Source organism: Trichechus manatus, unplaced genomic scaffold (genome assembly GCF_000243295.1).
Source record: "Trichechus manatus latirostris isolate Lorelei unplaced genomic scaffold, TriManLat1.0 scaffold00193, whole genome shotgun sequence".
NCBI lineage: Eukaryota > Metazoa > Chordata > Mammalia > Sirenia > Trichechidae > Trichechus > Trichechus manatus.
Genome location: NW_004444129.1, coordinates 2,209,196 through 2,233,971, shown reverse-complemented (window position 1 = coordinate 2,233,971; position 24,776 = coordinate 2,209,196). Strand labels below are relative to the sequence as shown.

The window sequence follows — 24,776 nt, the reverse complement described above, 5'->3', positions numbered from 1 at the left end:
TGAAAGAGGAGAGTGGTTGGGAGTGATATGTTGTTACACTGGTGGCTCTCAAATATAAGAGGAACAGTGGGTCAGTGGTGACTTGGGAAGCGTGGTGGGCATAGGTATATATGCCACATAAGAATTCTCTATGATGAATGACAATTTTTTAGGCATTGTGTGCTGGAAGACTGCTCCTATGCAGAGATTTACTTGTAAGTGAAATTTGTCTAACCTTAGGACTTTTTAAGCCAAAACCTAGGTTATGAAAATATGGAAATAGAAAATATTATTTATATATTAGCTAGTAAATATTGACCCCTACTACGTGTTCTAAGGTTTTCACACATAACCTTATGAATAGCAGCAGGACATTGTCTGATATAGTGCTGGAAGAAGAACCCCACAGATTGGAAGGCACTTAAAAGACTAGGAAGAGCTGCCTCCTCAAAGTAGAGTCCGAATTTAATGACGTGAATGGAGTCAAGCTTTTGGGACCTTCATGTGCTGATGTGACATGACTCAAAATGAGAAGAAACAGCTACATGCAAACATCCATTAATAGTCAGAACGTGGAATGTATGAAGTCTGAATCTAGGAAGATTGGAAATCATCAAAAATGAAATGGAACACATAAACATCAATATCCTAGGCATTAGTGAGCTGAAATGGACTGATATTAGCCATTTTGAATCGGACAATCATATGGTCTTCTATGCCAGAAATTACAAATTGAAGAGGAATGGCATTGCATTCATCATCAAAAAGAACATATCAAGATCTATCCTGAAGTACAACGCTGTCAATGATAGGATAATATCCATGTGCCTACAAGGATGACAGGTTAATATGACTATCATTCAAATTTACACACCAACCGCTAAGGCCAAAGATGAAGAAACTGAACACTTTTTTTTTTTTTTACCAACTTCTGCAGTCTGAAATTGATTGAACATGCAATCAGAATTCATTGATAATTACTCGTGATTATGGAACGCGAAAGTTGGAAACAAAGAAGAAGGATTGGTAGTTGGAAAATATGGCCTTGGTAATAGAAATGATGCTGGAGATCACATGACAGAATTTTGCAAGACCAATGACTTCTTTATTGCAAATGCGTTTTTTTCAATAACATAAACAGGAACTAAACATGTGGACCTCGCTGGATGGAATACACAGGAATCAGATTGACTACATCTGTGGAAAGAGATGACAGAAAAGTTCAATATCATCAGTCAGAACAAGGTCAGGGGCAAATTGCAGAACAGACCATGAATTGCTCATATGCAAGTACAAGTTGAAGCTGAAGAAAATTAGAAAAAGTCCATGAGAGCCAAAATACAACCTTGAGTATATCCCACTTGAATTTAGAGACCATCTCAAGAATAGATTTGACACACTGAACACTAATGACCCAAGACCAGACCACTAGTGAGTTGTGGAATGCCATCAAAAACATCATACATGAAGAGAGCAAGAGATCATTAAAAATACAGGAAAGAATAAAAAAAGACCAAAATGGATGTCAGAAGAGACTCTAAAGTTTGCTCTTGAACATTGAGTAGATAAAGCAAATGGAGGAAATGATGAAGTAAAAGAGCTGAACAGAACATTTTAAAGGGCGGCTCAAGGAGACAAAGTAACGTATTATAATGACATGTGTAAAGACCTGAGTCAGAAAACCAAAAAGGAAGAACATGTTTGGCATTTCTCAAGCAGAAAGAACTGAAGAAAAAACTCAAGCCTCTAATTGCAGTGTTGAAGGATTCTAAGGGCAAAATACTGGACAACACAGGAAGCATCAAAAGAAGATGGAAGGAATACAGAGTCACTGTACCAAAAAGAGTTGGTTGATGTTCAGTCATTTCAGGAGGTAGCATATGATCAAGAACTGACGGTAACGAAGGAAGAAGTCCAAGCTGCACTGAAGACACTGGCAAAAAACAAGGTTCCAGGAGTTGATGGAATACCAGTTAAGATGTTTCAACAAATGCATGCAGCACTGGAAGTGCTCACTCGTTTATGCCAAGAAATGTGGAAGGCAGCTACCTGGCCAATCAATTGGAAGAGATCCATATTTATGCCTATTCCAAAGAAAGGTGATCCAAGAGAATGTGGAAATTATCGAACAATATCATTAATACCACACACAAGTAAAAGTTTGCTGAAGATCACTCAAAAGCAGTTGCAGCAGAACACTGACAGGGAACTGCCAAAAATTCAAGCTGGATTCAGAAGAGGACATGGAACAAGGATATCATTGCTGATGTCAGATGGAGCTCGGCTGAAAGCAGAGAACACGAGAAAGATGTTAACCTGTGTTTTATTGACTATTTGGAAGCATTCAACTGTGTGGATTATAACAAATTATGGATAACATTGCAAGAATGGGAATTCCACAACACTTAATTGAGCTCATGAGGAACCTGTACATAGACTAAGAGGCAGTCGTTGGAACAGAACAAGGGGATACTGCATGGTTTAAAGTTAGGAAAGGTGTGTGTCAGGGCTGTATTCTGTCACCATACTTATTCAATCTGTATGCTGAGCAAATAATCTGAGACTCTGGACTGTATGAAGAAGAACAGGACATCAGGATTAGAGGAACACTCATTAACAAGCCGCGTTATGCAGGTGACACATGCTGAAAGTGAAGAGGACTTGAAGCACTTACTGATGAAGATCAAAGACTACATCCTTCAGTATGGATTACACCTCAACATAAAGAAAACAAAAATCCTCACAAATGGACCGATAAGCAACATCATGATAAACAGAGAAGAGATTGAAGTTGACAATGGTTTCATTTTACTTGAATCCACAATCAATACCCATGGAAACAGCAGTCAAGAAATCAAATGAAGCATAGCACTGGGCAAACCTGCTGCAAAAGACCTCTTTAAAGTGTTCAAAAGCAAAGATGTCACTTTAAGGACTAAGGTGTGCCTGACCCAAGCCACGGTGGTTTCAATCGTCTCATATGCATACAAAAGGTGGGCAATGAACAAGGAAGACAGAGGAAGATGAATTATGGTGTTGGCAAAGAATATTGATTACACCATGGACTGCCAAAAGAATGAACAAACCTATCTTGGAAGAAGTGCAGCCAGAATGCTCCTTAGAAGTGAGGATGGCGAGACTTTGTCTCACATACTTTGGACATGTTCTCAGGAGGGACCCGTCCCCTGGAGAAGGACATCATGCTTGGTAAAGTAGAGGGTCTGTGAAAAAGAGGAAGACCCTCAACCAGATGGATTGACACAGTGGCTGCAATAATGGACTCAAGCATAATAATGACCACGAGAATGGCTCAGGACCTGGCAGTGTTTCCTTCTGTTGTACCTAGGAAACCTATGAGAGGGAACTGATTCCATGGCACCAATCAACAACAACAACAACACTATGTGTCATGGCAAGGAACCCTGGTGGTGCAGTGTTAAGAGCTCGGCTGCTAACTGAAAGGTCAGTGGTTCAAACCCACTGGTGGTTCTGCAGAAGAAAAGAACCGGCCATCTCCCATAAATATTCTAAACCAAACCAAACCCACTGCCATCAAGTTGATTCCAACTCATAGCGACCATATAGGACAGAGTAGAATTGCTCCATGGGGTTTCTAAGGAGCAGCTGGTGGATTTGAACTTCCAACCTTTTGGTTAGCAGCCTAGAAAATCCTATGGGGCAGTTTTATGTCAGATGGGGTCACTGCGAGTTGGCATCAACTTGATGGTGCACAACAACAAAAACAAAGTGTGATAGCACTGTGCCAAAGCACCATTCACTTCTGCATACATACAGCATTTAGAAATGGAAATATTCTTAAAATTCCGACAAACTGTACATATTCTCATCAATTAAGAGTCAACAATGCTGAGCGACATGAATTACATAAATACTATTAAGAACAATAATTAAGAGTCATAGACGTTTGGGAAAATAAACTGGTTGCTTATAAATTCCACATTTTAAAATTAGTGGTTGCAAGATTAACCTTTACTATTAAAACTTCCATATTTTAAATCTGGGGGTTGCGAGATTTACCTTTAAATCAACAATCATGAAAAATTAACAACATTCCATCTCATTTTCTTTTGAATTAAAAAACAATGAAAAAGGCATAATTGAGAGACGTGAGAGTGAAAAAGCTAAATGTATTAATTCATTTTAATTAATTTAACATTGATCACTTTGAGGACCATAAACCATTATTTTTGTATGTGAGTTTTTGAATACTAAATTGCAAATCAATTTTCCTAAAGGTAGAAATGAAAGCAGGAAATAAAGCTGGACAAAATCTTACCTAAAGGTGCTTTTTCTTCTCTCTTCTTCTCTGCTCTCCCTGAAATGAGAAGTAGCAGATCAGCTTAAGTGTGAGGCTGTGAGAATATGATATAACTAAGATGAAAGCCCAGTTTACAGAAGTTTCCAAACACTAGCACTACTTCAGTCATGTCCAACATGCTTCTAGAGATGATTGGACATAGCTGACAAGGATGAAAAATCCTCTTAAACCAATTTATGAAAGTCAAAAATAAATAAGCACGCATTAAAGACGCTGTCGGGTTTTTAAAATCGTGTTAGTAAAAGTCATTTATTCAACAATAAACCTACAAGGTGCAAATCCCCATAGAAATCACTGTGGAGAGAGACAACTGAATAAAAGACCATGGCTTCTTATAACCAACCTGGGAAGATGGAAAGGACAGATAACAATATGACATGAATGAGATGTGCCTCTCAAAACAAGAATGCTTAAAGATACAAGAGAATTAAGAGATCATTGCAAGAATAAAAGTGTTGTCCTTAAGTTTTGGAGAAAGCAGTATTTGATTTGGACTTTGGGGGATACACAGGATATGGGGGATTGGAAACATGGGATACATGGGATACTGAGGGAAGGATTGATTCTTGGCAAAGGAGATAGTATGGGCTAAGTAGGACAATGTTATTTGAGAAAGAAGAGTCAAGTTTAGAGTTTATTTTAGGAACCTGAACACTAGTAGTACAGTTGTGTGTAGGAAGAGGACTGCCATAGAGGTTAGGCAGGAGGTAATGATAGGATGGACTAGGTCACAGTGGGAATGGAGAGGAGGAAAGTAATACTGTATTTTTCAGACAAATAATGCACACCTTCTACATCTGTTTGTCAACTGTGCCCTCCTCTCACAAGGTATTTTCATAAACGCTATGTCAATTTTTTTTATACATTGCTGTAAACGCAAGAAACAGTGGAGAGGCAGAAATGATAGGGTCCAGGGATTTACAAAATGTGAGGTCCACAGGAGAAGGAGAGGTCAAGATGAATGGTTACCTAGGTGACTGACTATGGTGGTGCAATGATAAAATGTGATGGACGCATGGACATCACAAGTTAAGTTTTAGACTTGCTGCATGTGAAGTGCTATGGGGACACGGAGCTTGAGAAAGATCAGAACTGATCTTACACACACAGGAAATAGCCATTTTCAGAAGACGGTTGAATCTGAGGGAGTAGATGGGAATATAAAGGCAGATTGTGCAGAGCATTGGGCTGAGGACAATAACCAAGAAAACAAAATCACTACTTTGGTTTTGTGATGTAGCACGATGGAAAGACAGGGAGGAAAAAAAAAAAAAAAAGCAGAGATCTAGGGAGATGAATAGAGTACAGGGTCATGTACCACAAATAAAGCTTTAAGATGTATGGGGAACGAATAGCACAAGAGGCTGCCGAGTGTATGTGGTTATTGCTAGACTGTGAAAGAGTAGTTTTAGCAAAAAGGCAGTAAGGAACAGAAGAGTGTTTGAGTACCTGAAAAGTAGGGGGGTGATGTGGAAGATGAAGCTGAGGATATGGCTATTTGTTCATGAAATCTGGCAGCATACAAATGAGCAAGACGGGGAAATAACCTGAGCAGAGACAAAACCTAGATTTCTGCTAAGCTATGGAAAGCTTAAGGTTTGGGTTGTGTAAAGAGTTTGCACTAGCCTACTAACCTAATGGCTGGTGGTTTGAACCCACCCAGTGGCACCACAGAAGAAAGGTCTGAAATCTGCTTCTGTAAAGATTATGGCCAAGAAAACTCTATGGACCAGTTCTGCCCTGTAACACACGAGGTCACCCTGAGTCAGAATTAACTCGACAGTAACGGGTTGGGTTTTTATAGGTCACTTAAGCATATTTACAGGTTTAGAGTAAGAAACTAGTGCACCAGGGCAATGGTGTGTGTAAACTCCACTGCTGAGGTGTAAGCCTTCGTTCTGTGATAGGTAAATGAGGGCCACCTTCCCAGTCATCACTTTCTTATCACTCACCAACATTATACAAATGGGAGCTAATCACTGAGAGTTTATGTAACACATGGAAGTCCAGGTAAACTTTACCTAAGCTTTTCTACCAGCGCTTCATGTCTTTTAAAATCCTAAAATACAAGGTGGAAAATGTACACTCTTCCTTTTATGCAGCTACAAAAAGTGTGGAATTCTTTTAACTGGCACCTTGATTAATGGCAGATTCTCTGGGATGATTTCCAGGGGACATATTTGATGCAATTTATTTCAATGATTCAAACAGATAAATGGCATGAATAGTTCATTTAAAGGCCTCATTCATTAGCAAGTGTGATGAGGTCCCTCCTCATTTAAGTTTCCTGCTGCTCAAGCCTCTGTTTACTATTTGATTACACATTTATGAATGCTCATGGCCTCAAACATTTCTGGGGAATTTTTTAAAATGTTATTCAAGGCTTGAATTATAAAATATTTAAAGACAAAAACCTCTTTGGTGAATCTTTAACTTACATTAGAATGACACATAAATCTCGAAAGTTGAAAATGAATATATTAGAGATCCACATAATACGATGTGGTAGTCAGTCTCCAAGGTGAGCTCAATGATCCCCACCTTCTCACCTCCTGATTTTCAAGTTCTGTGTAGACGTTCCCACACTGAATTGGCTTGACTTGTGTAATCAATGGGATATTGCAGAAATGATGGATTGTGACTTCTGATGTTGGGCTTTAAAATCACTGCAACTTCCATCTTCCTCTCTCTTGGTTCACGCCCTGTGGGGGAAGCCAGCTAACAGGTTGTGAAGACACTCAAACAGTTCTATGGAGAGGTTCATATGGGAGGGATCTGAGGCCTCCTGCCAATAGACAATGAGGACCTGAGGCCTCTGATAGCAGCCAGCAGCCAGTATCAACTTGCCAGGCATGTGAGTGACCATTCACCAGCCCCAGTCAAGTCTTCAGATGACTGCAGCTCTGGCCAACAACTTCACTGAAACCTCATGGGAGACCCTGAGCCAGAACCATCCAGTTAGCTGCTCCTGAGTTCCTCACAGAAACTGTGTGTGTGTAGTTTCAGGCTGCTAAGTTTTGGGGTGATTGGTAAATAGATAATTAATACATATCAGATAATTTTATTATTAAAGTCTGTGTTAATTCATGTCTTACTTTACAGAATATGGAGCCCTGGTGGCACAGTGGTTAAGAGCTATGGCTGCTAATCAAAATGTTGGCAGTTCAAATCCACCAGCCGCTCCTTGGAAACCCTATGGGGCAGTTCTCCTCTGTCCTATGAGTTGGAATCCACTTGATGATAACGATTTTTTTTTTTTTAAATATATATAATACACATACAGAGATGCTACTTGCAATAAAATCCATCACCCTCTCCGATTTTCTTACCTGTAAAGTACGGATCACAGCCTGCTTCTCTGGAATGTCTTGAGGATTAAATAAATCTACATGCAGAGCTAGCAAGAAATGCAGGAAACACACGCAAAATTTGGGGATCTGATGTTTCACAAAGGAGACTGTAAGGCATTCCTTAAAATGTTTTTCACCAAGGCCCCTAATAATTCTTTGTCCCTGTGTTAAATGAAGGGGTTTTGTAAATTGCAGAGTGAAATATAAATGCTATTTATTAGTTTTATTATGCTATTAGTTCTGATATAGAAACCTCCTTAGAGTTCTATTCTTAGATTTATGTATATGTGCATTAAAATTCAAATTTGAAAAATTAGATAAATAGGAAAATGCTATATTGATCAAGTGACAAAGAGATAGCACTACTTAAAGGAAGATGGTCTACTAGGTTTCTTTTTTATCTTACTCTGTATGGGTGATCTCATTTCTCACTCTTTCAATGTTCATCTTCATAGACAGAGATGATTCTGAGACCTACATTTCTAGCTCCAAAATATTTCTGCATTTTAACTCTACAGGAAATTTCTACCTGTATCTTCTACTACACATCCACACATGTCCTTATCTTAAGACAAATTCTCCTACAAAACTGCTCATCCCGTGTTGTCCACCCAGTCTGTTCAGGCACCCAAACATGAAACCTAAGAATCATACGCTCCTCTTCTGCTCAACCTCTACATCTAATCAGTCCCTCAGACCATTAACTTCTCCCTCTACCATGTCTTTCAGATCTGTCCTCTCCTTTCTCACTGCCATTGCTCTAGTTCATGAGCTTGATACATCTTCCTGGGATTATTTATTTTCTATAGGATCCTAACTCATTTTCTGGGTTTTGGGGGTGGTTTTTCCATCCTTGCCCTGGTGGTGCAGTAGTTAAGAGCTATGGCTACTAACCAAAAGGTCGGCAGTTCGAATCCACCAGTCACTCCTTGGAAACTCTATGGGGCAGTTCTACTCTGTCCTATAGGGTCACTATGAGTCGAAATTGACTTGATGACAACGAGTTTGGTAACAAATTTTTTGCAATTCAATCTCTACTAAAGAATAAAATCCACATTCCTTAACATGAAATTTATGAGCCTGGGTGGTCTGGCCACACCTCACCCTCTGCTACCATCCCTCAAGCACCATACAGAGAATTTACCAGTTATGCCTGGAATTAACCCTTATCCCTAGTCCCCAAATCCTATGCTCATGCTCTTTCTGCTTCCTAGAATATTCTGACATGTGTTCTTGCCTATCAAAACCCTATTCACCCTTTAAGAGGTTAGCTTAGACGCCAGCCCTTTTGTGAAGACTTCTACACCTTGCCCCTTCCCCCTATTCTGCATCCATGCAAAATTAATCACTCTTCTTCCAAGCTCCTTAAGCCCTTTATTTATCACTTTGCCATAGCACTCACTCCACTGCTTGGTTCATAATCATCGTGGGTTTGTTTCCCCAACAGGACTGTGGCCTCCTTAAGGGCAGGGGTGTGTCCTATGCCTCTCCGTCTCCCAGTGTCTAGCATGGTGTCTTGAACACAATGCTTGGGATCATTTTGACATATAGAGATTTATGTAACACCCCAGCCCAACCTAAAATGCTACAAAACATGAAGTGCATTTTAATACTGCTAAAATTTAGTGTAAGTACAACCAAGAACAGAGCTCTTGTCAGGTATTTATATTACAACTGACAACCTAGAAAACTATTCTATTAGAAAAACGGGTGATAAAATAACAGAGAGGCTTTCAGAATAATGAACGTGCATTTTGCCTTAGCTGTGCTTCATTTTATCACAGATTCTGGTTTAAAAACAAAACATTAAAGTATGGCTTGCATCTTATTTCTGTTTAGACCTGGATGCAGAAATCTACCTGTGAGAAATAAAAATGGACTGTAATCTCAAAACATTGGATTTGCAGGGTGGAAACTTTTCTTATGAGAAAATGTGTTTAATTGAACATTAAAATTCCACACCACATGACAATTTATTTATATAAGCCAAGTCTTGAAGTTGTTGATAGTGTTCTACAAAGAAACACTATATATATATCAATTTATAGTACATTTTCATACTTTAGAATGGAAGTGGTCCCTTAATCATAGGGATTGTTGTTTTTGATCTTTTAAAACCACAGGTACATAAATGGTAATTTAACGATGTCTCCCCAATAATGCATAGAGGCATGTGTAGTACAACTCAGTCAGTACCTCATGCCACTTCTAATGAAAAAGAAATCATATACATATATAATACACACATAAGTACATACACACATTACATATATGTCCATGCACGTGTGTGTGTGTCTGTATGTATATAGTGTATTTTTACACACAGATAATATCTCCTCCCTAAAATATACTCCCTCGTTCTTGCTTCCATCTTTGTATAACAAACTCTGCCATGGAATCTTATCTAATGGTCCTCACTGCACTACCAATTTCTCAGTAGCCAATTCTGAGTTTGCATTCACTCTCAAGCATTTTATCTGTCCTGCTCTGAGAGGTATTATTAATCACATCCTGTTGCTAGGATACCTGAGAATGTTCATTTACGTCCGATGTTCCTTTGGCAAAATGCACTATGAAGACAGCAGAGAATCATGACAAGGAAAATTATTGTGCACATGCTATTTATTTAAAAGAAGGGAGGAAATTACATAACTACTAGAAAATATAATGCTAACTCTCAAGAATTTTTTTAATCTCGTTTTTGTTTCACCTAGATTTTAATGGAAAAACACCGGCAATATTTTTGGATAATGAGAATCTGTAGTACTTCTATACTTCTGAGTTAACGAGGAAAGTGGAAGAAGGTCAGGTTTTAATTGTATTTATTTTACAGGAACTTACAGAGGAAGGGGCTTTCAGATATACTCACTTCAAATATCTCAGTTTATAAAGTGACTAGGTTACAGTGCGACTTGACCTGCAAAGCCAGAACTAAAACCCAGGTCACAGTGATTACCATCGTTAGTTATTTTAATGTGAAATTTAAGAGAATAGTAGCCTTCATGATGTATATTTAGAAAATGGGTGAAAAAATTCCTTTATCAATACTTTAAAAAATTATTTGTTTTGGGTATCAGTAGACCAATCATTCCTACTTACCTACTGTCATAAAGAGAACATAAATAGAAAAAACTCCACCTAAATGGAAAATTTTCTTAGTCTCTTCCCACAGGAAATAGCATGATACAGCGAAAGGAACATGGACTTTGGAGTTAGGTGGACCTAACTTCCAATCTCAACTACGTAATTTAATTTACTCTTCACAAAAACTCCATGGAGTAGATGATACTCACTTTCATTTTCCAGTGGGGAAGCAGACTTGGAAATTTTTTTAACATACATTAGGTTAGAGTTAGTGCATGGTAGGTCTGGATATGAACCCAGAGATTTTTACCCTGTCTGAGCTTATTGGCTATGGTGATTAAGGGCAGTTCTATAGAGTGGCTAGTTGAGAGCTCAGGTTTGCAGTTCCCCCACTTAATCACTATGAGGCACTGGGCACACCATTCAGCCTCTCTAAGTCATACTGTGCTCATCTGGAGATGGGGATAATACTAGTACCTACTTTACAGGGTCGTTGTGAGGGTTAAATAAAATGGTACATTTAATAATAATCCCTATATGCATTGAGTGCATGATGCAATAGCACTTATAATGCTCTCACCTTGGTGCCTGGGACTTAGCAACACAGTATATTGCTCAGATCTTCTCTCTATGAAGGTCTCATGTCAGGTGCTCCCTACTAACATATTATAATTCTCAATATTCTCAGGGACAATGGCTTCATCCACACTAATGTTCTGAAGTTCAGCATTTGAGAGTTTCTTCACACCTTTATCATCCCTTCTCTCTTGCCTTCCCTTAGAGTTTCCAAGGGAGAAGTAAGTGGCTTTCCATTTCAGTTAATTCCTGTCCCCTTCTCTTTATGTCTAAACTTTTTCCAGATACAAACTGGCATGACGAAACATACATTGACATGGCAAAACTGTCCCTATTTATCAACTAGAATCACACAATTTTAGCATCCAGGTTTGGGGTCCAAATCCTATCCATATTTGGGAGTGATCAGCAGCTATGGAACTGTCCACAGGCTGATATGGTCTAAACAGAAAGGGAAAGATGCTCTAAAACGCAGATGACCGCATTCCTTACAACACATGGCAGGGCCTAGAACAAGTAACTTGACTTTTCGAAGATTCAAGGGCCTCCTCAATTAGATAGGTAAATATTATCTGTTAATAATTTGGAAAGATCCCTGGGTGGTGCAAATGGATTGTGCTCGGCTGCTAACCAGAAGGTTGGTGGCTCAAACTCACCCAGCAAGCCCTGGAAGAAAGGCCTGGTGATCTTCTTCCATAAAGACTGCAGCCAAGAAAACCCTATGGAACAGTTCTACTCTGTAATACACGGGATTGCCAGCAGTTGGAATCCATTCAATGGCAACAGGCTTGCTTTGTGGAATAATTCCAAAAGAAATTGTACGGACAGAATAAACCAGATAAGAGAAGAATTTAAACAAGGACTAAGGTGTGCCTGAGCCAAGCCATGGTGTTTTCAATCATCTCATATGCATGTGAAAGCTGGACAATGAATAAGGAAGACAGAAGAAGAATCATTGCCTTTGACTTATGGTGTTGGTGAAGAATATTGACTACACCGTGGACTGCCAAAAGCACAAACAAATCTGTCTTGGAAGAAGTAGAGCCAGAATGCTCCTTAGAAGCAAGGATGGTGAGACTTTGTCTCACATACTTTGGACATGTTATCAGGAGGGACCAGTCCCCTGGAGAAGGACATCACACTTGGTAGAGTATAGGGTCTGTGAAAAAGAGGAAGACCCTCAATGAGATGGACTGACACCGAGGCTGCAACAATGGGCTCAAGCATAACAACCACCATGAGGATGGCACAGGACCGGGCAGTGTATGGTTCTGTTGTACATAAGGTTGCTATGACTCAGAACTGACTCGACGGCACCTAACAACAACTGTTTAAGAATAGGCACAAAGACACTTAACTGGGCCATTTTAAAGACAAACTAGTCTAAAGTGGTCTACGTAAGACTGTAGAAATTGCATAGATTCTGTTTGGTCAAGAGTATGAAGTTTATTACTTATGCCAAGATTTATGCTGAAACAGTGATGTTGAAACACTGGCCTACATGGACGTTAATGAAGAGCTTCTGCATGGCTGTGGGTCCTTACTTCCCTCCTGCGGGTTTAGATAAACTTTACTTGCTCTCCTGTCCCTTTCTGTTTGGTTAGTTGATGTATTACTAGGATGCTCCAGCAACGAGAACCATTATGAGCGTAACGACTGCTGTGAGCTCCAGACGGTGTGTACCGATACACAGAAACTGGCCCTTTAGAAACATATCAATACAGACAGAGCTGGGCCTCTGTGGCTGACCATCTGCCTTGGCAGAGAGGATGCTCCATCTGCACTTGCCAGCCCTGGGGTCTGCCATCCATCAGAGGGCGCAGGAAGCATGAGAAGAACTGAACGCTCAAAGATTTTCCCTGGGCTGACCCCCTCTACAAAGAGATAGTAAGCTCAGCGTGAGAAACAACCATTTAATGTTGTCTTGGAAATTCTGAATTACAGAATTTTTCCCTCCCAATTTTCCCATTTAGATTCACTCGAGAAGCACATAAGTAATGTGACAAGCAACAGTTCCTTCCAGATTCTCAGCATCAACTGGGTGAATTAAATCTTAGAGTAAACCTTTTGATATTCAGAACCTCATTCTGAGGAAGTAATTTTGCTGGCAGCGAAGTTTTTTGGAAGACCTTTAGATGTTGAAGTCAGACTGGCAAACATAAAGACCAGTTATTGCCAGGTCTTAAATATCTCTGCTAAAATGGGAATGCTAGTTTTAATAATACACATTTCAGCTACTAAATACAGCAAGGGTGTGAGCATTTGTACTTTCCTTTGTGCAATAAACATGTTCCTAGTAGGTTAGGTGTGAATAATTTTTGTTAAATGACACCATATTCTAAATGTCTTTGGAGTGTTCATGAAAGAAACTGGTATGAATTATTTTGTAAAATAAAGAATCTTTTCATGACATGCTTATTTATCCCTGTGGTACATTACAAATGACCATACATTGAGAGGCAGAGTCTAATTTCCTTGAATCTGGACAGGCCTTATAACTTGCTTGACCAATGAAATGCAATGGAAACAACACTTTGCTAGTTTCCAGGCCTGAACCTTGAGAATCAGGCAGCTTCCACATCCTGTCTCTTGAAATACTTTCTCTGGGGAAAGCCAGCCACAATGCAAGAAGTCAGACTACCTTGAGACCACCATGCTGGGAGGAAGCTCAAGCTAACCACACAGAGGCTTCATGGAAAGAGAGATGCCTGAAGAGTATGTGACTAGCTCCTAGCTGTTCCAGCCACGCCAACCCAGGTGCCAGATGTGTGAATGAAGAAGCCATCCTGAAAGTGGATCCTCCAGCTCCAGCCACCTCAGTTTATGCCATGTAGATTAGAGACAAGCTGCCCAGCCGAACCCTTCCCAAATCCCTAACCCACAAAACTGCAAGCAAAACAAATGTTTGCTTTATGCCACTAAGTTCTGGCATAGCTTGTTACTCAGCAATAGATAGTCACAACTCCTTTTATGTTTTCCCATGAGAGCGTGTGTGTGTGTGTGTGTGTGTGTGTGTACTTTTCTTCTCCTTAGAACAGGGACCACCTGGATTCCTTTTTTCTCAAGATGGTTTGTTCAAATATACCTACAGATATGTCCCACTATCTAGCATTTTAGCATCTAAACTTACTCCTTTCCATGAAAAAGCAGAAACCCTCTTATTATTAGGAGTGCAGCTGCAGTATAATCTGTAGATCAATTACTAATCTGGTTTTACAGAAGTATTATATATTAGCCTGTATCCAGGTTACTGATCACAAGTGAAGTGGAGACTTGCCAGTTATATAGTACTTTAGAACTTACAAACCATCAACTGGAATACCCATTTGAAACAACAATGTTTAAATACTCGTTTAGGCTTCAAAAACTGTAACATATGGTTGGAATTATACAGAAACACTTGAACTGAAAAGATTCAACAACAATTTTTGCTAAATAACTTAAAATAATCTTATTTTCCCTGGGTAGATTTACTTTTAAAGGATAAATTAGTAGAATCTATATTGAATTAAAGGAGCCCTGGTGGTGCAGTAGTCAAGCGCTCCGCTGCTAACCAAAAGGTCTACAGTTCAAACCCACCAGCTGCTCCACAGGAGAAAGATGTTGCAGTCTGCTTCCGTAAAGATTTACAGCCTTGAAACCCCTATGGGGCAGTTCTATTCTGTTCTATAGGGTCACTATGAGTCAAAATTGACTCAGTGGCAGTAGGTACACTGAATTAAGAGCTTTAATATTATTTAGGGTTAATTCTCTGTATGAATGCAACAAGGGGAAACATTTCATAAAGAAAGGTAATGATATGAGTCCAATCAGAAGCTATATTTGTGAAATGAGAGTTGGTTTGCTTTAAACCGTAATCTATTTGGCTAATGGACACACCATCCTGCCCAGCTTTACATCTGTAGGAAACAAAGACGTTTCTTTGCTCTCTCCCTCCATGCTCTTAATCAACATCTCATTAGCTTGTGGCGATAGTTGGTGGAGGCCAGAGGTGAACTTAATTTTATTCTTTGAGATGTCAGCACAGTTTTCATTCTGGCTAGTCCCAAATTTTTCCTTTCTTATCTTTAAAAAAATTCTCATCATACTCATCTTTTCCTTCTCATTGATTCAGATCAAAGGTTTGGGCCTCATGACAGTCAAGGAAGCTTGTATTTCACAGACTGAGGGAAGAAAATAAGGGAAGTGGGTATTGATTTATTGCTTTTGGACTTTGCAGTATACTTCTGTAATCCTGTAAAAACTGTGCTCTGTAAACTTGCTTGACTACCTGAGTTTATTAGAAAAACTGTTAATTATCTTGTACATTTTATGCGTAGGAGAAGAGGTTCACCAACATTTGGATACATAAGAAAAAGCAAAAAGACAGCAAGCATTGTTGAGCGCCTATTACGGAACAGGCAGAAAGCTAGGCATTTTATGTCTGTACTGCTATAGCCCTGGTGGCTCAGTGGTTAAGCCCTCGGCTGCTGCTAACCGAAAGGTCAGCAGTTCAAACCCACCAGCCGCTCCGTGGAAGAAAGATGTGGCAGTCTGCTTCCGTACAGATTAGGAAAGGAAACCCTACGGGGCAGTTCTACTCTGTTCTACCGGGTTGCTATGAGTAGGAATCAACTCAGCAGCAATGGGTTTGGTTTTGGTTTTGTTTGATTTTACTGCTACTGTAAAGAGTAAACAACAAATTCAAGGGTTCAGGGAGGGGCCTGGAAGGGCCTGGAGGGGTCTGTAGACAGGCTCAACTGATATGGCCTCCAGAGGGGCTGGAAATGATTCTTTACCTAACAATAGAGGATTAGAGTGGGAGACACTCCAGGAAGGAAGATAAACAAATACCATCTGAACGCCTAAGGCAATAAGCTATTTTCTGGCAAAATCTTTTACTGGTGTTCAGTGTGAAGTGCTGATTTCAGAGTAAGCAAGCAAGACACTGACACAATGCTGGGGACAGGTCCTTCTTACGCAGTCCACTCAGAAAGGCAGGAAGTAGAGCACCTCCAGGAGTGGGTGTGGGAGGGCATGTGGGATCCGGAGCAGAGTCTCCCAAATCTCCCCACCCATATTCAGCCACAGGAAGTTAGGTTTGCACAAGATTAAGAATCTGACATTATCAGGAAAGGGGTATAACTTTATTACTTTGTCTACTATGGCAGACATCTGAGCACCTACCACACTGACATGTCTCCTCTTGTTAATCCCTCCTCTCACATGACACGGATAAAACATTATTGGTGTAAACAAATCATCATGGTCCCATTCCCCTTGGTTTAACGCCATCTGACATTTCTGGCCAATGAGACACAAGGTGAATTCTGTTGAAGAATGTCATTAAAAGGTGTTCCTTGCTGATAAAAAGAGACAAACACTTCCCTTTTCTTCCACTGGATTTTGTCACATCTGGGTGTGATGACTGGAACATGAGGACAGAACCATCATATCCCAAGGATGCCCGAGGGGACCACACTCCAGTTAATTCAATAATTAATTAAATGCCCCCGAATTAACGTACTGTGGACCCATCTGACCCTCAGGATTTCTTATGGGTTATTGAATCCTTCAGTGTTTAAGTTAGAGTTTTTAGTTACTTGCAGCTGAGAACATCTTATATTCCACATACACCATCCACAAAATAATATCATTTTACATTAAATCAACTAGGAATAAAACCTGAAGGAAAGAGCTTGCCTTTAAGATAGTCCCAGAAATTGTGGGGTGGGAACATTCCCTAAATGGGGACCACACATTAGAAGGTCCACTCTTGCCCTTTTCTGGACACACCATCACTGCCTTCACGTGGCGGAGGGCCAGGCGATTGTACACAGAGTCCACGCCCTAGCTAGGCCATACAGTGACTGTTTGTGAGTCCAGAATCCCCCCTGCCCAAACAAAACACCCCTGAGCCCTTGCAGGGCCTGCATAGGCCTTTCATGCAGATCAGCTCTCCAGACGGGCAGCAGATTGCATCATTGGTGTGTGGATCCCAAGGACCAAAATGTGTTCAAAGGATGGCTATTTGGAGATAGTCGATAGGTCCTGGATGTGTGTGCAGAAAGGTCTCAAAGCATGTGTGTGAGACCCCTCACAGTGCTGAATGGAACTGAATCCTGAAAGAAAACGGGGCCTCCACTGGTTCTCCTGCCCTAGGCCCAGCAAGTATTAGGGGCAGGCTTGCCATGACATAAGCACATGAAAATGCATGGAAATGACTAGACATGTGCATCGTCTCAATAAATTCAAACAACAGTTGAAGGGGAAAGAAAGGGAAAGTATTTTGTCCTCAGATTACAAAGGAGAAAATGAAAGTTCAGGGAGGTGAAGTTGCCCAGAGTTTCCTGATACGTGTAAAAGCAAGGATGTGAACACAGCACTTCTCAAATCATACCATTAACATATCATACTCCCTCAGAATTTCTGTGGCACTGACCTAATTTCTGTATAAAATTGATTTAAATCATATTGATTTTATTTGGACCATCTCCAATTTCCAATCTTGAAAACACCTAGCAATGCTATTGGGAGTGGGGGGAGCAGGGGGGGGGGGAGGAAATGAATGCAGTCAATTTTCTTTATAAATTAATCACTGTTAATTTGCATATATTTAAAAATAAAAATAAATTATTAATACTGTACTGGTGTAAAAAAAGTGGGTTACAGTTAGCCTTTCCTCCTAGCATGATTTACAGGATATAGACGATCCACAGTCATTTGTATAAGATGTTCTCTGAAGTCTTTTGAAAATGGGTCAATTCTGTTCTTCTTCCTCTGTTGTGCAAGTATGTATTTTTTTCCATAAAATTATTTGAACTGGATGCTTACATAGCCCGAAACTGTCAGTTTGATTTTAAACTCCCCAATTCAGTATTTGCTATGATTTTTTTAAAAAAGTTCACAGGTGATTTGCATATTCTCTCTCTCTCTCTCTTTTTTTCAATGTGGTTTTAGCCTCCAGCTGAACCAATTGTATTTAAATCTGGGTGAGGGAAGTAAGGGTTGGAGGCCAGGGAGGTTGTGGGTCTCTGTGTGTTGTTTCTCATCTTTACTAGTTCTAGAAAGGAGGAGACACAATGCTACAGTGAACAAGCCACTTATACACCCCCCCAAACAAAACAAAACAAAACCTGTTGCCGTCAAGTCGCTTCCAGCTCATACTGACCCTACAGGTCAGAATAGAACTGTCCCATAGGGTTTCCAAGGAGCAGCTAGTGGATTTGAACTGCCAGCTTTTCGGTTAGCAGCCAAACTGTTAACCACTGCACCACCAGGGCTCCAGACACCCTTAAAAGATTTATCTCAGAACCCTGACACTGTGACACTGCTGAATCTTTGGGAGGGGGGAACCCTGGTTTGAAAACTAATAATCTGGTTGGAATCCTGGCTGGAATCCTGGAGCAATGATAATAGATATAGAAAAGAATCATTTCAAAGGATGAAGAAAACATTACAAAATTCAGATCACAGACTTGTAGTAGATAAGCCTTACAGTAAAAAATATAAAAAGAATGCAGTGTTTGAGCTCTACCAACATTTTCATGGAGACAGCATGGTGAGGCCCAGGTTGCTGTCTCTAGCTCCCAACAGTATCCGCCCATCCAGACGTTGCCACCATAAATGACACAGGCGGAGCACAGCGTTCTTTGTGATTCAGAGCAGTGACATTTTTCTAGTGGAAAATACTATTTGGAGTTTAAATAAAATGGCAAGGCTAGCTTCAACTCAAGATCATTCAGAATCCAGATTTTGTTCCAGGCATACAAACAATGCCCCCACGGATGGGTGCACTACTCATCTCAAGAACCGTGGTAGGTCCATATTTTTTGCCATTTAAAAAAATATTTGACAGAATTCCAGGTGGCACCATAAACATTCGAAAGAAGCATGGTACACAGAGATTTTTTTCTGTTAAGCTGCTCATGCCTCTGGTGATGATACGCAGTCTCATTCTCAGGCTAGTCCCCAGAGGCTTCCACTTAATCCTATATTCAGTAGAATACTACTTGGGGTGAGGTATTCTGGGCACATGCTTCACCCTACAGTGCACACACAATGTGACATAGATTGCCACAAGCTCAGGACACGGGGAGGAAAGCCAGACCTGCTGGGCTATTTGTCATTTCAAACATTTCAAGTTTCACACGCTGCATCCTTAGCAGGGCACATGGGGATCTACACCCTCTGGCATGTGTTCAATTTGGGTGCATACAAATAAGGGCTCTACTGTATACACTTGAGGGGACAGAAAGAACAGCCACAGCCTAGAGCTTTTAAGTGGCAAAAAACTCTTCCATAAACATCTTAATTTTTCATCTTTAAGAATGGATAGTTCCATGTAATGGCATTAAAATGCATACACATTAAAGAAGCTTGTCGGGTGAACACCTCACAGCCAGCAACATTTCCTGTGACTTTGGTCTGCTTTCAAAGGAATGCAAGGGTCTTTGAAAATTTTTTTTTTTTTAATTCTGGGAAACCAAGAATTTTAGGCCTTCTTTTGCAATGCTGATATTTTTCATAACTACTGTGTAAAAAGTAAATGCATGTTAAAAATAATAATGTAATAAGAAGGGAAGTTTGCTATTAAAAATAAAACAAATAACTGCCATTTTTTGCCTCCTAGGGGAGCAACAGAATGCCATGTCTAGGGCAAATGGTTCTTCAGGAAAATTTCCGAGTGCCTTCACAATCCAGTTGGGTTATTAAAGTGTGATGCTTGGTACAGTCTAGTTGGGAGGGTGGAGGCAAGGCAAGGTGAACTTCCCTGTATAATGAAACAAGGGAAATTGTGGAGTTGTTCATTGGTTTTTTTTTAAGGTTTAGTGACCCTGAAAAAAAGTAATGGAAGAAATGGCCTAAAAAGGGAGGGGCCCCATAAATATATTCCTCAGTTGGAACCTGAGGAAGGATACAACCAATAAGGAATTCTCTTTTTACGAAATGACCAACAAACGTTCGGAACCACTTTCAATATTAAGTTGTTTCCAATTCATGCTATGCTGAACTCCATTCTGCTAAACCCAATGTCATCAAAAGGACATCAGGCACAATGGTGCTGTGTCAGGGAAGCAAAAGGTTAGGACCCATATTTGGACTGATAGGGGCTAGACAGTGTTCAGCTCTAGGAGCCGAAACACGGAGTAGGATCAAGAATTTGGTGTAAACAAAAAATGAAATAGATGGTGACCAGAAGAAAGTACAAACTCAGTGGCAGGGGACTAGGGACTGGAGGACACTAGACTTTACACAGGGTGCGGTACAGTCAATTTATTTGGATATTTTAAAAAATGGATAACTCAAGAACGGAAGAAGACCTTTGGAACTGGAGGAAAAAAATCAAAACGAAAAGAGAAAGTTGTTTCACAGCTATTACTCTTTTGCATTATTTTGAATATTAATTGCTAGGAAGAAACATGGTACAGTAGAAGGAGAGCCTTCACTTAGATCCTTATTCTTCCACTTAATAGTTAGGTAACTACAAGCTAAATTAGCAAGTTGCTCCTTTCTCTAGACTTCCATCTCCCCATTTCCAAGATGGAACAATAATAACAAACTGGTAGGAGTCCCTGTGTGGCACAAATGGTTAATCGCTTGACTGCTAGCTGATAGGTTGGCAGTTCGAACCCACCCAGAGGCGACTCGGAAGACAGGCCTGGTAATCTGCTCCTGGATGGTCACAGCCTTGAAAACCCTATGGGGCAGTTCTACACTGCACACATGGGGTCACCATGAGCAGGAAATCAGCTGGATGGCAAGTAACAACAACAAGTTATTATAAAATTAAAAGAAATGCTGAATATTACACAGTCTCAACAAATGCTGAACCTAAACTTACAACTTTCAAGCCATAGGAAAATGAAAATCAGTATGATTCTTATACCTACCAGGATGACATTAACCCCAAAAAGCCTAAGTCATTCACATACCTCATTATTTAATGAAGACGATATTTTTATCTACAATTTTATGTAAATCTAGTGGTCATCTTTCATTAGCTATATTTTATTATATATTCCAAATTATTTGAATTTCTTACATGCATTTATTTTGTTATTAAAAAGATAATTAAAGTCATTTCGTAAAAGATTAACTAAATGGCTCTATTAAACTTTGCAGATATCATGACTTCCAGGAAATCACCATGTTCAGTAAATATCTTCAAGTCTTACTAATGATTATTTCCAATAATGTCTTACATTTCTATAATAGTTTCCGTTTCTGTAGGATCTCGTTTGGTCTTGATCTCTCTGGTCTTTTTTATTTAAACAGAACTATCTTACATTCAAGACATTAATTTCCAGTAGTGTGACCCAATTTTCTAATGGCCTTCTTGACGGTAAGATAGCATCATACATCACTGCACCACCCAATCAATATCTTCATACTTAAACTAAAGTTTCAGACTCATATACTTATCTGTGGGAATGCCTCTAGTTGGTTACTTGTCTGGTAAACTGTACTGACACTTTACCACAACAGACTCTTTTTTGAAAATTCATTCAGTTCAATTCTGTTTAGAAGATTAAGCATCTCTTTGGAGAGCAAGGCACCTAGATCAAAACTGACACTGCAATAAATTTATAGGGCGATGCTTTCTGGTTTGGTAGTTATACTTTAATAATATTTTGTGGCAGTAACAACACATTGCTGCCTGACATTTTCCTCCTCTTTAGAAATTTTGAAGAAAAAAAAAGGAAGGAAGAAAGAAAATAAAAGGCTTTTCTGTAACAGGGTCAAAGGAATTCAACTAACTCAACTCTGTCAATTCCAGTAGAGGGGTAGTACTCAAGGTATTTCTTTTTCATTTATCTATCTTTATGAAGAAGTGGATTGCTTTTAGCATTTATACTCCTGCTCCTTACTTCTACTTCTCTATAGACCCTATGTGCCCCTTTGTAAAACAGGATTTCAAAAGCAGTAGTTATTGTGAGTTTTAGAATATTAAGCCTAATATATTCAGATTGACAGGGCTGTTTGATTATTCTGGGAATGCCCATCCAGTTTTTAGTTTATTAAGCTCCTCTGTCCCTCAATCAATTTATTGCAGCAATACTAGGGCACGGTCTGGGGAAAGGATGCCAAAATTCAAAGTAGATGCGTTTCTATAATCTGTGAAAAAACAAGGAGGTTATCACTATTGGATATTTTATTACTTTGGGGATTTTTTGTACATGATCCACTATACCTCCCTCCCATGCGCAGCTGACTCTCATAAACGCTTCCTTCCCCAGCCTTCACTGCCAGTTCCTTTCTCTTCTCCTGTGATGAGCTGGTGATATGACACTATATAAAATGCAAATATCCAAGCAGAAATTAATATGAAAAAATAAGAGGAATAAAGAAAGCCCGGAATAATTTTGTGATGAAATACACTTATGATCACTTATTCCTAAAAATGGTTCTTGGTTATTGAACAAAGTCATGCCAGCTACACTACAGGAAACATTATTTTCTTTTATCAAAGGTGAAAAAATGTTTAAACTTGGTCTAAAGATATTCTACTTCTTTTAGATCCATAAACGAATACACTATATGTAAATTAGTATCATTTTCTCAATGGTCCATCACACCAAAACCTCCTTTACCAAACCCTCAATATCCTTGTTCTCTTGCATTTCTGTTTTAAATCTCTGATAAAAATCACATTCCTAGATCATTTCAACTCTGCACCTTTTTATCTGAACGATGAGTAAAGACGCAATAAAATACATGACTACACACATTTCAGAAATAAGATACACAATTTCACAGCTGAGCGCTTTAACCACTGAGCCACTCCAAATCCAAACTGTTGCCTTCGAGTCGATTCTGACTCATAGCGACCCTACAGGACAGAGTAGAACTCCCCCAAAGGGTTTCCAAGGAGCGGCTGGTGGATTTGAACTGAGGACCTGTTGTTTAGCAGCAGTAGCACTTAATCATTATGCCACCAGGGTTTCCATTGTACCACCAGAGCACCTCACTTTCACAAGGATACAAGCTCCTTAATTCCATAAGTATACAATCACAAGTTCATGGTTTCTAACCCCAAATAGGCTCTCAGGGCTGCCTGGCAATCCTTCTATAATTCCTTAGTTCTCTTTCTCATTCTTCATTACAGACATCTCATACCTTCTCCTTTCTCCACTGATTTCTTATTCCATCAGATACCTGCTTAACTCACCACCTTATTTCTTACTTCAAATATTAAAACACTCATTGCCATCAAGTCGATTCTGACTCAAAGCGACTCCACATGACAGAGAAGAACTGCCCCATAGGGTTTACAAGGCTGTAATCTTTACAGAAGCAGACTGCCACATTTTTTTCCCGCAGAGCAGCTCGTGGGTTTGAACCACTGCACGACCAGAGCTACTAAAGATTAAAATGTTGTTAGGTGCCACTGAGTCACTTTCGACTCATAGCGACCCTATGTACCACAGAACAAAACACTGCCTGGTCTGCTGCCATCCTCAATTGTTGTTGTGCTTGAGCCCATTGTTGCAGTCACTGTGTCAATCCATCTTGTTGAGGAATCTTTCGCTGACCCTCTACTTCACCAAGCATGATGTCCTTCTCCAGGGACTGATCCCTCGTGATAACATGCCCAAAGTAAGTGAGATGAAGTCTTGCCATCCTTGCTTCTAAGGAGCATTCTGGTCATACTTCTTCCAAGACAGATTTGTTCGATCTTTTGGCGGTCCATGGTATATTCAATATTCTTCATCAACACCATAATTCAAAGGCATCAATTCTTCTTAGGTCTTCCTTATTCATCTTCCAGGTTTCCCATGCATATGAGGTGACTGAAAACACCATGGCTCGGGTCAGGCCCACCTTAGTCTTTAAGGTGATATCTTTGCTTTTTAACACTTTAAAGAGGTCTTTTGCAGCAGATTTGCCCAGTACAATGCATCATTTGATTTCTTGACTGCTGCTTCTATGGGTGTTGATTGTGGATCCAAGTAAAATGAAATCCTTGACAACTTCAATCTTTACTCAATTGATCATGACATTCTTTACTGTCTAGTTGTGAGGATTTTTGTTTTCTTTATGTTGAGGTGTAATCCATACCGAAGGCTGTAGTCTTTGATATTCATCAGTTAAGTGCTTCAGCAAGCAAGGCTGTGTAATCTGCATAAGGCAAGCTGTTAATGAGTCTTCCTCCAATCCTGATGCCCCATTCTTCTTCATATAGTCCAGCTTCTCAGATCATTTGCTCAACATACAGATTGAGTAAATGGTGAAAGGATACAACCCTCATGCACACTTTCTTGACTTTAAACCAGTAGTATCCCCTTGTTCTGTTTGAATAACTACCTTTTGATCTATGTACAGGTTCCTCATGAGCACAATTAAGTGTTCTGGAATTCCCATTTTTCGCAATGTTATCCATAATTTGTTATGATCCACACAGTCAAATGCTTCTGCATAGTTAATAAAACACAAGTAAACATCTTTCTGGTATTCTCTGCTTTCAG

General features: G+C 39.7%; 1 protein-coding gene across 2 annotated transcripts in view; it reads right to left on the bottom strand.

Moving 5' to 3' along the window:
* Nucleotides 1-24,776, bottom strand: part of CHST9 (carbohydrate sulfotransferase 9) — a 287,298-nt gene that overhangs the window by 164,467 nt on the left and 98,055 nt on the right. For both annotated transcript variants that reach the window (XM_004387756.1, XM_004387757.1), the window contains exon 2: nt 4,277-4,315. In XM_004387756.1, coding sequence (XP_004387813.1) covers nt 4,277-4,315 — 39 coding nt within the window. The remainder of the gene's footprint in view (nt 1-4,276; nt 4,316-24,776) is intronic.